This window comes from Bos grunniens, chromosome 21, assembly GCF_055505025.1.
Source record: "Bos grunniens cultivar Pamir isolate PY7600 chromosome 21, Bosgru_T2T1.0, whole genome shotgun sequence".
Classification (NCBI taxonomy): domain Eukaryota; kingdom Metazoa; phylum Chordata; class Mammalia; order Artiodactyla; family Bovidae; genus Bos; species Bos grunniens.
Genome location: NC_141185.1, coordinates 15,617,186 through 15,630,978, shown reverse-complemented (window position 1 = coordinate 15,630,978; position 13,793 = coordinate 15,617,186). Strand labels below are relative to the sequence as shown.

The window sequence follows — 13,793 nt, the reverse complement described above, 5'->3', positions numbered from 1 at the left end:
ACAGACTGGTTCCAAATAGGAAAAGGAGTACGTCAAGGCTGTATATTGTCACCCTGCTTATTTAACTTATATGCAGAGTACATCATGAGAAACGCTGGGCTGGAAGAAGCACAAGCTGGAATCAAGATTGCCGGGAGAAATATCAATAACTTCAGATATGCAGATGACAGCACCCTTAGGGCAGAAAGCAAAGAAGAACTAATGAGCCTGTTGATGAAAGTAAAAGAGGAGAGTGAAAAAGTTGGCTTAAAGCTCAACATTCAGAAAACTAAGATCATGGCATCTGGTCCCATCACTTCATGGCAAATAGATGGGGAAACAGTGGAAGCAGTGACAGACTTTATATTTGGGGGCTCCAAAATCACTGCAGATGGTGCCTGCAGCCATGAAATTAAAAGATGCTTGCTCCTTGGAAGAAAAGTTATGACCAACCTCGACAGCGTATTAAAAAGCAGAGACGTTACTTTGCTGACAAAAGTCAATCTATGGTTTTCCTGTAGTCATGTATGGATGTGAGAGTTGGACTGTAAAGAAAGCTGAGCGCCAAAGAATTGATGCTTTTAACTGTGGTGTTGGAGAAGACTCTTGAGAGTCCCTTGGACTATAAGGAGATCCAACCAGTCCATCCTAAAGGAGATCAGTCCTGAGTGTTCATTTTAAGGACTGACGTTGAAGCTGAAACTCCAATCCTTTGGCCACCTGATGGGAAGAACTGACTCATTTGAGAAGACCCTGATGCTGGGAAAGATTGCGGGCAGGAGGAGGAGAGTATGGACGATGAGATGGTTGGATGGCATCACCGACTCAATGGACATGAGTTTGAGTAAACTCTGGGAGTTGGTGATGGACAGGGATGCCTGGCATGCTGCAGTCCATGGGGTCGCAAAGAGTCAGACACAACTGAGCAACTGAACTGAACTGAATGGCTTAAAAAAATGTTTTTTGGTTGTGCCGCATAACTTGTAGGATCTTTGTTCCCAGACCAGGGATTGAACCCACGCCCTGGCAGTGAGAACACCAAGTCCTAACCACTAGATCTCCAGAGAATTCCTATTTAATGATTTATATAAATGTTTGTAAAGCAAATTTAGTATTCTTGTTTGATCTGTTGAAATTTCTGTATCATACAGGTCATTTGGTATGTCTCCTTTATCCTGTTGGTAGTTTAGAGAATTAGTGATTCCTTGAGTAACTTCCTGATGATTGTTCTTTGAGAGAGTCAGAATGGTGAACCTATTGTGAGTGTGAAATCCAAAATGCCTGGGTTAGAATCTTACTTTTTGCATCTGCTTAACCTCTTTGTGCCTAAGTTTCATCTGTAAATTGGGAATAATGATTCTTTTGTCACAAGGTTGTTTTAGGGATTAAGTACATGTAAAGCAATTAGAATAATACCTGGCACATAGTAATTACTTGATATATTGTAGCTGCTAATTTTATTATTAGCTGTTGTTCATGAATACATGTAAATAAAGTAATTATTTATAGATCCCTACAAGTGAAAAACGGTGTTTGTAATCCTGTTTTATGTGTTAATTAAATTCGTACTTTCTACCAATAGTTGTCATGGGCCTCTCATGTACTCAGTACTGGGATGTGCCAGCAAAGGCTGTGCATCAGAGTAGCACATTTATTTAGTGCCTTCTATATGGCATGGTCTGTTCTAGGCCCCATGGCTACACTGGTTAAGAAGACAGATTAAATATTCTGTAGGGAGCATATATCCTAGTAGGGTGACAGACATTCTGACATTAATATTTATTGTTTTTATTATACAGAAAGTGGAGAGTTAACTGCTTAAGTTCCTGAATAGTAGAGGAATCCTGAGTAAAGTGGCATTTTGTGGCAAGAGGGAAGGATGAGTCAGGGATGGTGGAGACTGTAGTTTTAGATTTAGATATAAGACGTGGAAATTCATGAGAAGAGTTCTTGAGAAATTTTTTTTAAATAGCATATTCTAGCTTACAGCCTAGAAGACATATGGGTACCATTATTTCAAATGTTCTAAAAGCTGTTCTTAGTTTATCTTCATCAAGAGAGTAAATTTCACAGAAGTATGTGTTTCTCATTTATATATGTTAATTTCTTAAATATCTTTTTTAAGAAGTTAGAATCATTGTTGAGTTAAATGTTAGGAAAAAAGTATAATATTTTATATATTAATTAAATTTATACTTTCTACAAATATTTATCGTGGCTCTCGGGAATACAGAACTATTAACTGATAAAAGATAATTTGTGATAATTTCACAGTAATGTTTATAATTTTGTTTGACTTAGAATAATTTTTAAGGTAAAATCATTTGAATAATGCAATATTGTTTGGGAAATATTTTAACAGAATAAAGCTCATCTCTTAGAATTTTTGTTTGTTTTATATTGCTTTCTTGTGACTTTCATTTTCCTTCTTTATAGGGAGAATGCAGCTATGAATCAGAAATTAAATCTTACTTACGAATGGAAGATGTTAGCTCAGCGTCTAGTGCTCTGAGAAATGAATATAATTCTTTTGCCGATGGCACCTTTACAAATAACAGGAAGTCTTCATTTGCAAATATAAATCACAGGAAATCAGTCTCAATGACAGAATCTGATGAAGAATGTACTGAAATTTTTAAACAAATTCCTATCAAATCTACTAAAATTCCTTCTTTAAAAAAAAAGGCTTCTGAAAACCTGAAAAAGGATCAGTCTAAAAAGGAAAATAAGGATGTTGTCATGGAGCCTTTAGATACTGATGACAGTCCTACCACTGAACACATTCTTCAGGTAGACCCACGAAATGGTGAAAGGGTATCAGATACAGGTGAAGTCACTGCCACATGTGCTGTCAGTGAAAATGGAGGTAATCCGTCGTGTGGATTACTAACGGATTGTCAGTTTACAATTAAATCTACTGGTTCATTTACTGGAAGTTTTTTTGATTCTGGTTATAACAGTTACAGTGATGAGAAATCTTTTTCAGCTAGCTTATTTCTTTCATTTGAGGGTGAGCTTGATATAGCGAAAACAGATGACCAATTTTTTCATTGTCATTCATTAACAAAAGAGGTGCTAGCTAATGTAGAGAGATTTTTATCACATTCTCCTCCGCCTCTCAGTGGACTATCAGATTTGGAAAATGAAATTTCTGAGGGTTCTGCACTTGAAAACTTGGTTTTTCTACCCTACTCAGAGTGCTTACAGAATGATAAATCTACCAATTTAATGGCATGTTCAGCTGTAAATTCTCAACAGAATTTAAAGTTTATTACTCATCCTTCTGAAAAAACTTGCGTTTATGGTACAACTAATGATAAGATTTCTGATGAGCCAAGCTTCTGTGACTCTGATAAAGTACATAAAGATAGTAAAAATGAACATTTAGTGTCCAGCAATCAAATTCAAATAAACATCAGCCCTTCAAAGGATTTTGCTGAAGAAAAGAATCATGATGTTGATAACAGTGACCTCCCAATATTGCATACTGCTCAGGATGAAAGTTTATTATTATTTGAAGATGTTAATACGGAGTTTAATGATGTGAGCCCTCCTCCCTTGAACAGTAAATGTGAATCTTTAGGTATATCAGACAGAACTGCTGTAAGTGAAATGGCACCAGTCTCTCAGTTCTTCATTTCTGATGAACTTTTGTTAGAGAATGATTCTGAACCCCAAGATCAAATTGTCTGTGATACTAATAGTTGGAAATCTCATGAAGGTTTGAGAGGTAGACATGAGGGGAAATTGAATAATGATGAAAACAGTTTTGACTGCTCTAAGGATTTATTTTCTGTTACTTTTGATTTAGGATTTTGTAGTACAGGTTCTGAGGATGAAGTAGTGGACCATGCATCAGATACAAATAATGAAATTTTAGATGATCTACCTGGAAGGCGTTTAGATATTAAGCAGATAAATAGTACAAATTGTGTTTCAAATCAAGCAGTCATGTCAGGAGCCCATGTTGATAACTCTACAAGTGTAACAACTACTCACCCATCAAGTGAAGATAAGCAGACTCCAGCTTTTTCATGTTTTTCAATGAATGCAACAAAAAGTAAAGAATTTATGTCTCCTAGTTACTCTCAGTTTTTGTTGCCAGTAGGAGAGAAAGTTATGAGCACACCACTTTCTGAATCAAATATATTGAACTCATTTTCTAAGAAGAGAATGGAAATGGCTAAAAAGTCAGGTTCTAACATGGGGAAAGTAAATCTACACAGTTTCAAAGAAACATTGAATTCCACTTTTGGTGATTCAGGACTTTCTACAGGAAAGTATAAAAGCAAGAAACAAATCAGTCTGCATCAAGCCTGCCATTCTACTGAAGGTAAGATTCCAAATTTATAAAGCACACATTTTCTAGAATATTTATTTTGGATCAGATTCTATAATTTTTATAAAATGTAATTTCTCAGTGTATGATATATTGAATTAGATAATTAATGTACTATATAGTCCTTATGTTGTTGTTTATTGATACAGGATTTATTTTTTTCTCCATGTATTTATGGCATGCATGCCACAGGAAGGTACTGTGCTAGGCACTGCAAAACAGAAGTGTAAGATTTGGCTCTAGCCCTTAATTGTAAAACACAAACAATTGTGTGACATATAAATTTGAAAAGATATGAGTAAAATATGGAAATAACTACCAGATGAATAATAAGATGGTGGACATTTAGGTTCAGAAGATGAAAGCATTTTGAACTGGTTTAGATTGAAAATGTTGACTTCTAATGTAGGTTTTTATTTTGGCTCCTTGGGAATATTAATGATTTGGATGTGTTGAAGATAATCAAAAGAGAATTTGGATGTTGTAAAATGATGAAAGCAAAGGGAAAGAAGGAAAGTGTAAAGTTTTGGGGGGTAGTATAAAGTAGGGGATTTATATGACAAAATTCAGAAATAAGACTGTACTTAAAAAATTGAGATAAGGTCATAGAAGATCTATAGGAATCTCTGGATTTGTATAATCTAATTCTATAGAAAATCCAGAAAATAGATGATTTAAATACCAGTGATTTATATATCAAAAATATAATGATTTAAATATCCTTTAGATCCTGTTATAGAACTCAACTCTAGTTTATGCACAGATTATTATAAAAGGCCATTTATGAATTTTACTCTTTATGGCTAAGGAAAAAGAATAGTTAATAGCATAAAATGAGAATTTCCTCTGTAAATCTTATGATTCATTAATGTTTTAAGATAAAAACTTGTAAGTTCTGGACATACAGTTAATTTTTAAAAACTAACTTGTCTACATACTTTTGGATATACTCTGACACTTTTTTTACTAAGTATGTTGCCTAGGTCCTTTAATATTTAACACCTTTATATTAACTGTTTGTTAATGAGTGAGATAATTTTTCTGTCTTTGTGTCAGATTTGCATTAAAACTTTTTTTCTTGCATTGTACTTAATGACTAACCATGGGCAATATAATTCTGAATACATAGCCATTAAGGAACTATTTATTAGTAATTTTTTTTTAGTATTTGTTATTCCATTTAATTGAAATAGAAGATTTAGGATCATTTACCGTGTTATATATACACAATAATCTGTCTAGGTAGATATTTTATAAGCACAGAGCATAAGGAGAAATATACTGTGTGAGTTTGTATTAGGTTTTTTAACTGCTGTGTAAAAAATTACTCCCCCTAATTTAGTGGCTTAAGATAGCATTTATCTCACAGTTTCTGTAGTTTAGGAATTTCAGAGTTGCTTAACTGGGTCATTCTGGTTTAGACTTTCTCATGGGATTATAGTCAAGATTTCACTTGAGGTTGCAGTCATCTGAAGACCTGACTGGGCATGTAAAATCTGCTTCCAAAATGGTTTATTTGAAAGCGAGAACGGTTGATGGGAAGCACACAGGAATCTCAGGTCCATAGTAATTCTAAAATCTAGCAGAACCAAGATTGAAAGTTTTTTGATTAGTACTCAAAGCCCCCATAATTCTCCGTGGTTCTTGGCTCTATCCTCTGGATGCCTAGTCCAGTTTCCAAACAGATAGCACTTGTGGGGCTTTCTCAGGTTTTACCAGTTTCTTCTGGTAAAAATTTGGGGATCCAAAGGCCTCTTCATTTTGTACTGCCTCTGCCCCTTTTAAGTTGTAGCTGGCTGTGGGTTTTTTCCTCATCTAATTGTCATAAATATTTGTGGATCTCTTGTGAATCTTATTTGAGGTTCATTCTGTTAGATACTAGCCATGTCCACAGATCTTTCGGAGGTAGGTTCTTCTCTAACTTTGGCTTCTGCTGAGTTGTGTAAAGATAGTTCCTTAATCTTCTTAGAAGATCTGTTGTTTGAGAGGGAATGTAAGAGACATCTTTAAAATGTTTAGAGTACCATCCGACTGAATGGTACTCTGTGGCACCACCTTTGATCTTTCTGAGGTCTTAAAGCATTTACAATTACACCCTCAGCATCATCTGGACTGTAGTTTCCTGGAAGTCTTCTAGATTAGGTCTTTGCCTGGAAGATTTCGTAATTTAACATTGTTTGCTATCTGGAGAAGCTGGTAATTTTCAAAACCAGCAAGTCTCAACTGTTTCATGTTCTGATTGACTGATTGATTTGCTGTGCCAGGTCTTAGTTGGGACCCGTGGGATCTTTAACTGCTGGCATGCAAGCTCTTAGTTGTGGCACGTGGGATCTAGTTCCAGGGATCGAACCTGAGCCCCTACATTGGAAGCGCAGAGTTTTAGCTACTGGACCACCAGGAAAGTTCCCCTGTTTCCTGTTTAACATACTTTCTTTAATTCCTCTCTCTCCTTTCACATTTAAACAAGAAGCATGCTGCTGCTGCTAAGTCGCTTCAGTCATGTCCGACTCTGTGCGACCCCACAGACAGCAGCCCACCAGGCTCCGCCATCCCTGGGATTCTCCAGGCAAGAACACTGGAGTGGGTTGCCACTTCCTTCTCCAATGCATGAAAGTGAAAAGGGAAAGTGAAGCCGCTCAGTCGTGTCTAACTCTTAGCGACCCTAAGGACTGCAGCCTACCAGGCTCCTCCGTCCACAGGATTTTCCAGGTGATACTTAAACACGTCTGGGAATCTTCTTGCTTAGAGCACCTCCTTCATTTTTGTTGTTGAGTTGCTCAGTTATGTCCGACTCTTTGAACCCCCATAGACTGTAGACTCCTCTGTCCTTCACTGTCTTCCAGAGTTTGCTCAATTTCATGTCCATTGCATCGGTGATGCTATCTAATCATCTCATCCTCTGCCATCCCCTTCCCTTTTGCCTTCAATCTTTCCCAGCATCAGGGTCTTTCCCAAGGAATCGACTCTGCATCAGGTGGCCAAAGTATTGGAGCTTCACCTTCAGCATCAGTCCTTCCAATGACTTCAGGGTTGATTTCCCTTAGGACTGACTGGTTTGATATCCCTACAGTCCAAGGGACTCTCAAGGGTCTTCTCCAGCACCACAGTTCAAAAGTACCAATTCTGCGGCTCTCGGCCTTCTTTATGCTCCAACTCTCACATCTGTACATGACTACTGGAAAAATTATAGCTTTAACTAGATGTATCTTTGTTGGCAAAGTAATGTCTCTGCTTTTTAATACGCTGTCTAGGTTTGTAATAGCTTTCCTTCCAAGGAACAGTTCAGTTCAGTTCAGTCACTCAGTCGTGTCCGACTCTTTGCAACCCCATGAATCGCAGAATGCCAGGCCTCCCTATCCATCACCAACTCCCGGAGTTCACTCAGACTCATGTCCATTGAGTCAGTAACGCCATCCAGCCGTCTCATCCTCTGTCATCCCCTTCTCCTCTTGCCCCCAATCCCTCCCAGCATCAGAGTCTTTTCCAAAGAGTCAACTCTTCGCATGAGGTGGCCAAAGTACTGGAGTTTCAGCTTTAGCATCATTCCTTCCAAAGAAATCCCAGGACTGATCTCCTTTAGGATGGACTGGTTGGATCTCCTTGCAGTCCAAGGCACTCTCAAGAGTCTTCTCCAACACCAGAGTTCAAAAGCATCAATTCTTCTGCGCTCAGATTTCTTCACAGTCCAACTCTCACATCCATATATGACCCCAGGAAAAACCATAGCCTTGACTAGACGGACCTCTGTTGGCAAAGTAATGTCTCTGCTTTTCAATATGCTATCTAGGTTGGTCATAACTTTCCTTCCAAGGAGTAAGCGTCTTTTAATTTCATGGCTGCAGTCACCATCTGCAGTGATTTTGGAGCCCAGAAAAATAAAGTCTGACACTGTTTCCACTGTTTCCCCATCTATTTCCCATGAAGTGATGGGACTAGTTGCCGTGATCTTAGTTTTCTGAATGTTGAGATGTAAGCCAGTTCTTTCACTCTTCTCTTTTACTCTCATCAAGAGGCTCTTTAGTTCCTCTTCGCTTTCCGCCACTAGTGTGGTGTCATCTGCATATCTGAGATGGTTGATATTTTCTCCCAGCTTGTGCTTCTTCCAGCCCAGCATTTCTCATGATGTACTCTGCATATGTTAAATAAACAAGGTGACAGTGTACAGTCTTGTCCTACTCCTTCCTCAATTTTGAAACAGTCAGTTGTTTCCTGTCTGGTTCTAACTGTTGCTTCTTGACAGGTGTCTCAGGAGACAGGTAAGCTGGTCTGGTACCTCCTTCATGAGGTACATTTTCTACTTTCTTTGTTACTGCAATGTTGTTAAACTTTCTGGCACTATAGTAAGATTTCTCTTTCCTCTAATTTCTAATAAGGATTTTCTTACCTCTGTAAGCTGTCACCCATGACCTCCTCAATGGCCATTAATCTTCTATAAACAATTCCTTTGAGGCTCTTCGAGCTTTCACAAAAACTCTCCTCAAAAATTCTTTTAACAACAACAAAAAAAGTTCTTTTAGCTTCTGCCCATTCATTAGTTCTAAAGCTATATCTACCATTTAGGTTTTTGGTAATTAATTACCTATTTCCATGCACCAAAATCTACATTATTTATCTCTGGCTGCATAACAAATTTACTGCAAACTTAATGGCTTAAAACAGCATGTATGATTTCACCATTTCTATAGACTAGGAATTCGAGAATGGCTTTGCCGGGAGTTCTGACTCCAGATATTTTATGAGTTTGTATTCAAAGCCTTGGCCAGGGCTGCAGTTATCTGAAGGCTTGAATCAGCTTGGCGGGTCACATTGCTGTTGAATAAGAGGCCTCCATTTCCTGCCATGTTTTCCTCTCCATAGGATTACTTCCTCTGTTCTTACCATATAGCATCTGGCTTCCTCCAGAGTGAGAGATGCAAGAAAAACTATCTTTGAGACTGAATAAATGTTGAGATTGCCAGGAACAATTTTTACTGTACCCATCAATAAATTAGATACTTGTGGTTGGTTAAACTTAAATCTGTTGACCAGATTCATTATCTTTAAATAAATTATAGATGAACAATTATCAACCCATGAAAGTGAAGATGATGAGATTTTCCGAAGAAAAAGTAAAAAAACAAAAGGAAATGTTTTGGAGTCCCCAGAGGTGAGTTGGTCAGTAATCACAGTAGCAAGATCATACAAAGTTTCTTGTTTCCCTTAAAACTTTTTTTTTTTAACTTTTTACTTTGTCTGCTTTATCTAGAATCAGAAGAATAGCGAAGTTGATTCTCCACTTCAGGTTGTCAAAAAGCGCAGGGTTCCTCCAAACAGAGTAAGTAAATAACAAATAATAAATAGTAATTCAGATCTTTTTGAGATAAATATTACAAGAGAAATATGTGAATAGTTGAGCATAGATATATTTAATCTTATAGGTATATGTTTAACAGAAAAAGATAGTAAATCCTCAGTGACTGGAATTTCTGTTTTAATTTTAAACTCCTTCAAAAAACTATTCCTATTTTTGTCAATACACTCCAGCAATTCGGGAAACGTTGATTAAATACCTACCCTGTATCTACTGTGCAAGATGCTGGGTATAGTATAAAGAGTATTTCCTGGTACTGTTTTAAGTGCGTAATCTAATAGGAAGGATAGATAAGTAAATGGATAGTTTCCATATAATTTTTTAAGTGATAAGAGAAGATAAAACTTAACCTAGACCTTGGGGAGTTCTGGCAAGCTTCTTGAAAATAACACCTTATATAAAATCTTAAAGCATACATATTTTAGGGGAAAAGAAGGGAGAAGGGAAGGCATTCCCAGCAGCTTAAAGAAGGATATAGAGCAGGGAAACAGCATCTCTTGTTGTGGATTGTAAAGACAGAAAGTACCAGAAAGTAAAGCTGGAGAAAAATCTGGGTAAACTTTTGGAAGGCCTTATTCGTTCTTTTGTTTACTGAATGAGTTTGAAAGAAGGGGAAGGAGGAGTCCACAATGACTGTTTGGTTTTGGCTTGGGCTTAGGTGGCAGATACGTCATGTTTTTAGAGGAAACAAGAAAGAGTGGTGAGTTCAGTGTTGAACATGTTCGAGTTTGAAGTCCATGTGGGACAGTAAAGTGACAATGTCTGGCAGGCACTGACAACTATGAAAATGTGAAAATTGGTCAGCAGGCACATTTTAAGGCTTTAGTATTCATTTGTCATCAGTTTATAGCTGATAGCTAAATTTTGAGACTAGGAAATCTTGTGTGTTTTAATTCTCTAATGCTAACTAGTATAATTTGTGCAAGATTAATTAAAAATGCAATCAGCTGTCATTAACTTTGTATACTCATATAAAACTCCATTTAAAAAAATTGTTCTAACTTGCTACTTTATCTAAAACGTCTGATTGACTTACTAGAAGTGAATTAAAATATTGATAATGCTGATGCTCAATCCACCTTAACCTAAAATAATCCCTGTTACTTGAAGTTATTTTCATAAATTTCTTTTGATTATTTGGATTGGTTTTATATTATTCTGTAAGAGACACTGTGGTAGGCTTCATAGTCAAAAGATTTGTTGTTATATTTTTTTCTTAGTTTGAAAGGACTTGTATATGTTTGAGTTGATTCTGATAGCTATATTTATAGACAATTATTTTTTGTGAAGCCCTTCAGGATCTTTTAAAGGAAACAGTTAAACTAAAAACATAAACATTCATCAGATACATTCAATTTCATACAAAACTGAATGAATACTGTATTAGTATTACTTATATTACCTAACTTATTATTTTATTACTTAGAATTATCTAACTTTTAAAGTTTTAAATATTATGTATTTGTGCATGGCTCTGAGTTGTAAGAGCATTTTATTTTTCTAACAAGAAAATGTTTGGTCAACTATTTAAAAGGGGAAAAAATGACAGTAGAAGCAACAACCCTTCAGAAACTCATTAAGATACAACACTTAAATTATATTTTCTTATGTAAGAATTTTATTGAATTATAGTTAGATTTATCATCTAGTGATGAGAGTGACAATTTTCACAAACGAGATCCACAGTCAGAAGACTTCAAGGATCACAAGAGGAATGCCAAAAGAAGCATCAAAGTCCGAAAGAGACAGAACCACCTCAAGGTAAACTTTTTTCAGTTTCTTATTTTTATATAAATATACTATATATTTTTAATTAGTAAAGACGAGTAGATTTTACATAGAAGTAGATTTCTCTATAATTTCTTTATAGGAAAAAACCAAAACTTAAAAATTATTTTAACTTTACTTTTTTCACTAAAATTAAAAACTCAAAGTGTGGTTTCTTAGTTTTTCTTTGTGTTTTGAAACTATCTTGCAGTGTTGTGTTATTTTGAAGTGTAATGAAGATGTAACATTCAAATCGAAGAAAATATAGAGACAGAAATCTGAATTTTAAAGTATTTGCTTTTATAATATTTATATTGTTTTTCTTATCTATATCCAATATTCAAATTTTTGGAAAAGAATTCTTAGCACTTTTTTTTTTCTGATCAGTCTTTTTGTGGTACTATATTTTTCCTGGCAAAAATGATTTAGCTGAAAGACTCAAGAGACTTTATTAAAAAAACATTCAGCAAGCAGACATGCTGACCTGTAGTTTATTTTATTTATAACAATTAAAAGAAGACATTTTAAATAGATATGCTACTTTATCATTTCTACTCACAGTTTTCTATTTTTATTATTTTGTATCTTAAAAGCACTGGCAAGAAATCCATTTTCCAAAACTGTTTTCAGTTATTTGAGGACATTAAATGATTTTCTTAAAGGCACTTTCCTGTTTTCTCATTTATCTTAGCTCGTAGCTAGGAAGTTTTTAGATGAAGAAGCAGAACTTTCCCAAGAAGATGCAGAATATGTTTCATCAGATGAGAATGATGAGTCAGAAGGTGAACAAGACTCCTCACTCCTTGACTTTTTAAATGATGAGACTCAACTGTCACAGGCTATAAATGGTAAATCATACAATAATACTTCTTTTTCTTTTCATTTTCAATGCTTTTACTATGGTTATACTTAAATATTGTAGTAATTTTCCAAAGAACCTTGACTTTAAAGGGAATTCAATTTGACGTGTAAAATACTTGGATATTTTCATTCAAATTCTGTAATATTTTCTTTATGTGAGAGTTGCTTGTTTATAGGCTTCTACTAATTTTAAAAACTACTACTTTTAGAAAACAGTCTCTAGAGACCTGGCTGGCTGTCAGTTGTTCATTTAAACAAGTATTTAATGCCTGGTATGTACCTAGCACTCTGTAAGGTTCTTGAGAAAGCTGTATCTGTGAACAAAATGGACAAAACCCCCTGTGCTTATGAAACATACATTAGAATGGGAGAAGAGAAACAATATACACAATAACTAAATTATTTAGTGTAAGACAAATTTATAGAAAAACAAAAACAAATCGAGTAAGATGAAGATTTGGAGTGTCAGGGGTTGGGGTATTAAACTGTAAATTTGAGTAAGGTAATTAGTGGTTTACCTCATTGAGGTGACATTTGTCCAAACTGTAGGAGATGGGAATTCAACCATGCAGTCTGTTAAAACTAGCTGAGACACAAAGCTAAATTTATTAAATTCGTCAAGTACAGGAGAAAACTGTACTTGAAAAAGTACAGGAGTACTTTTAGAAAACAGTCTCCCCAAATAGTGCTTGAGCAGGTCTTCTATAGATGATTCAGATTGGCTGCAATGGAAATGGGAAAGATTGTAGTTGGCTTTTCTGGATTCTTACCTTTCACAAATCTTGCCATTCTTCTGCTCCTGCAGGGTCTCACATGACTTAAGATGGCAAAGTTTCCCAAGGCCCACAACTTTAAAGAAGGCTTTAAATACAAAGGTCTCAGTAGTGTGTTGCTGATACAGATATGATTTGCAGCATAAGGCTTCTTTCCCAGGTTTATAGCAGAATCTGGTGGGAGAATGTTGATGCAAAGATGACCAGTGTAAAGGCCCTGAAGCAGGAGTGTGCCTGGCGTGTTCAAGGGAACATCATTATGACTAGAACTGAAAGGGAAGAAGGGGGGTAGTAGGAAGTGAAATCAGAGGGGTAATGAATGAGCAGCCAACTCAAGTTATTTTGTTTCGCTCCAGCTTCTGTGTTGAGAATGGCCTGTCTGGGAACAAAGGTGGAGGAAAGGACCATATAAGAGGCCATGGCATAATCTAATCAAGGAATCATGGTGGCAGTGAGAGGGGAGAAAGACTGGGTTCTGACTGTGTACAGCTGACGGGATTTTCTGATGGATTAGAGAGACAAAAAGCAATGGCACCCCACTCCAGGACTCTTGCCTGGAAAATCCCATGGACGGAGGAGCCTGGCAGGCTGCAGTCCATGGGGTCGCTAAGAGTGGGCCACTTCACTTTCACTTTTCACTTTCATGCATTGGAGAAGAAATGGCAACCCACTCCAGTGTTCTTGCCTGGAGAATCCCAGGAACGGGGGAGCCTGGTGGGCTGCC

At 36.3% G+C, this 13,793-nt stretch overlaps 1 protein-coding gene across 8 annotated transcripts in view; it reads left to right on the top strand.

The window, feature by feature from the left end:
* The window catches only part of FANCM (FA complementation group M), a 95,683-nt gene that overhangs the window by 37,378 nt on the left and 44,512 nt on the right, over positions 1 to 13,793 (top strand). For all 8 annotated transcript variants that reach the window (XR_015149487.1, XR_015149486.1, XM_086363331.1 and 5 more), the window contains exons 14-18: positions 2,416 to 4,312; positions 9,373 to 9,464; positions 9,564 to 9,632; positions 11,301 to 11,429; positions 12,127 to 12,283. Coding sequence is in view for 6 of the 8 variants with exons in the window: in XM_086363331.1 (XP_086219457.1) it covers positions 2,416 to 4,312; positions 9,373 to 9,464; positions 9,564 to 9,632; positions 11,301 to 11,429; positions 12,127 to 12,283 (2,344 nt within the window). In the remaining 2 variants the exon portion in view is untranslated. The remainder of the gene's footprint in view (positions 1 to 2,415; positions 4,313 to 9,372; positions 9,465 to 9,563; positions 9,633 to 11,300; positions 11,430 to 12,126; positions 12,284 to 13,793) is intronic.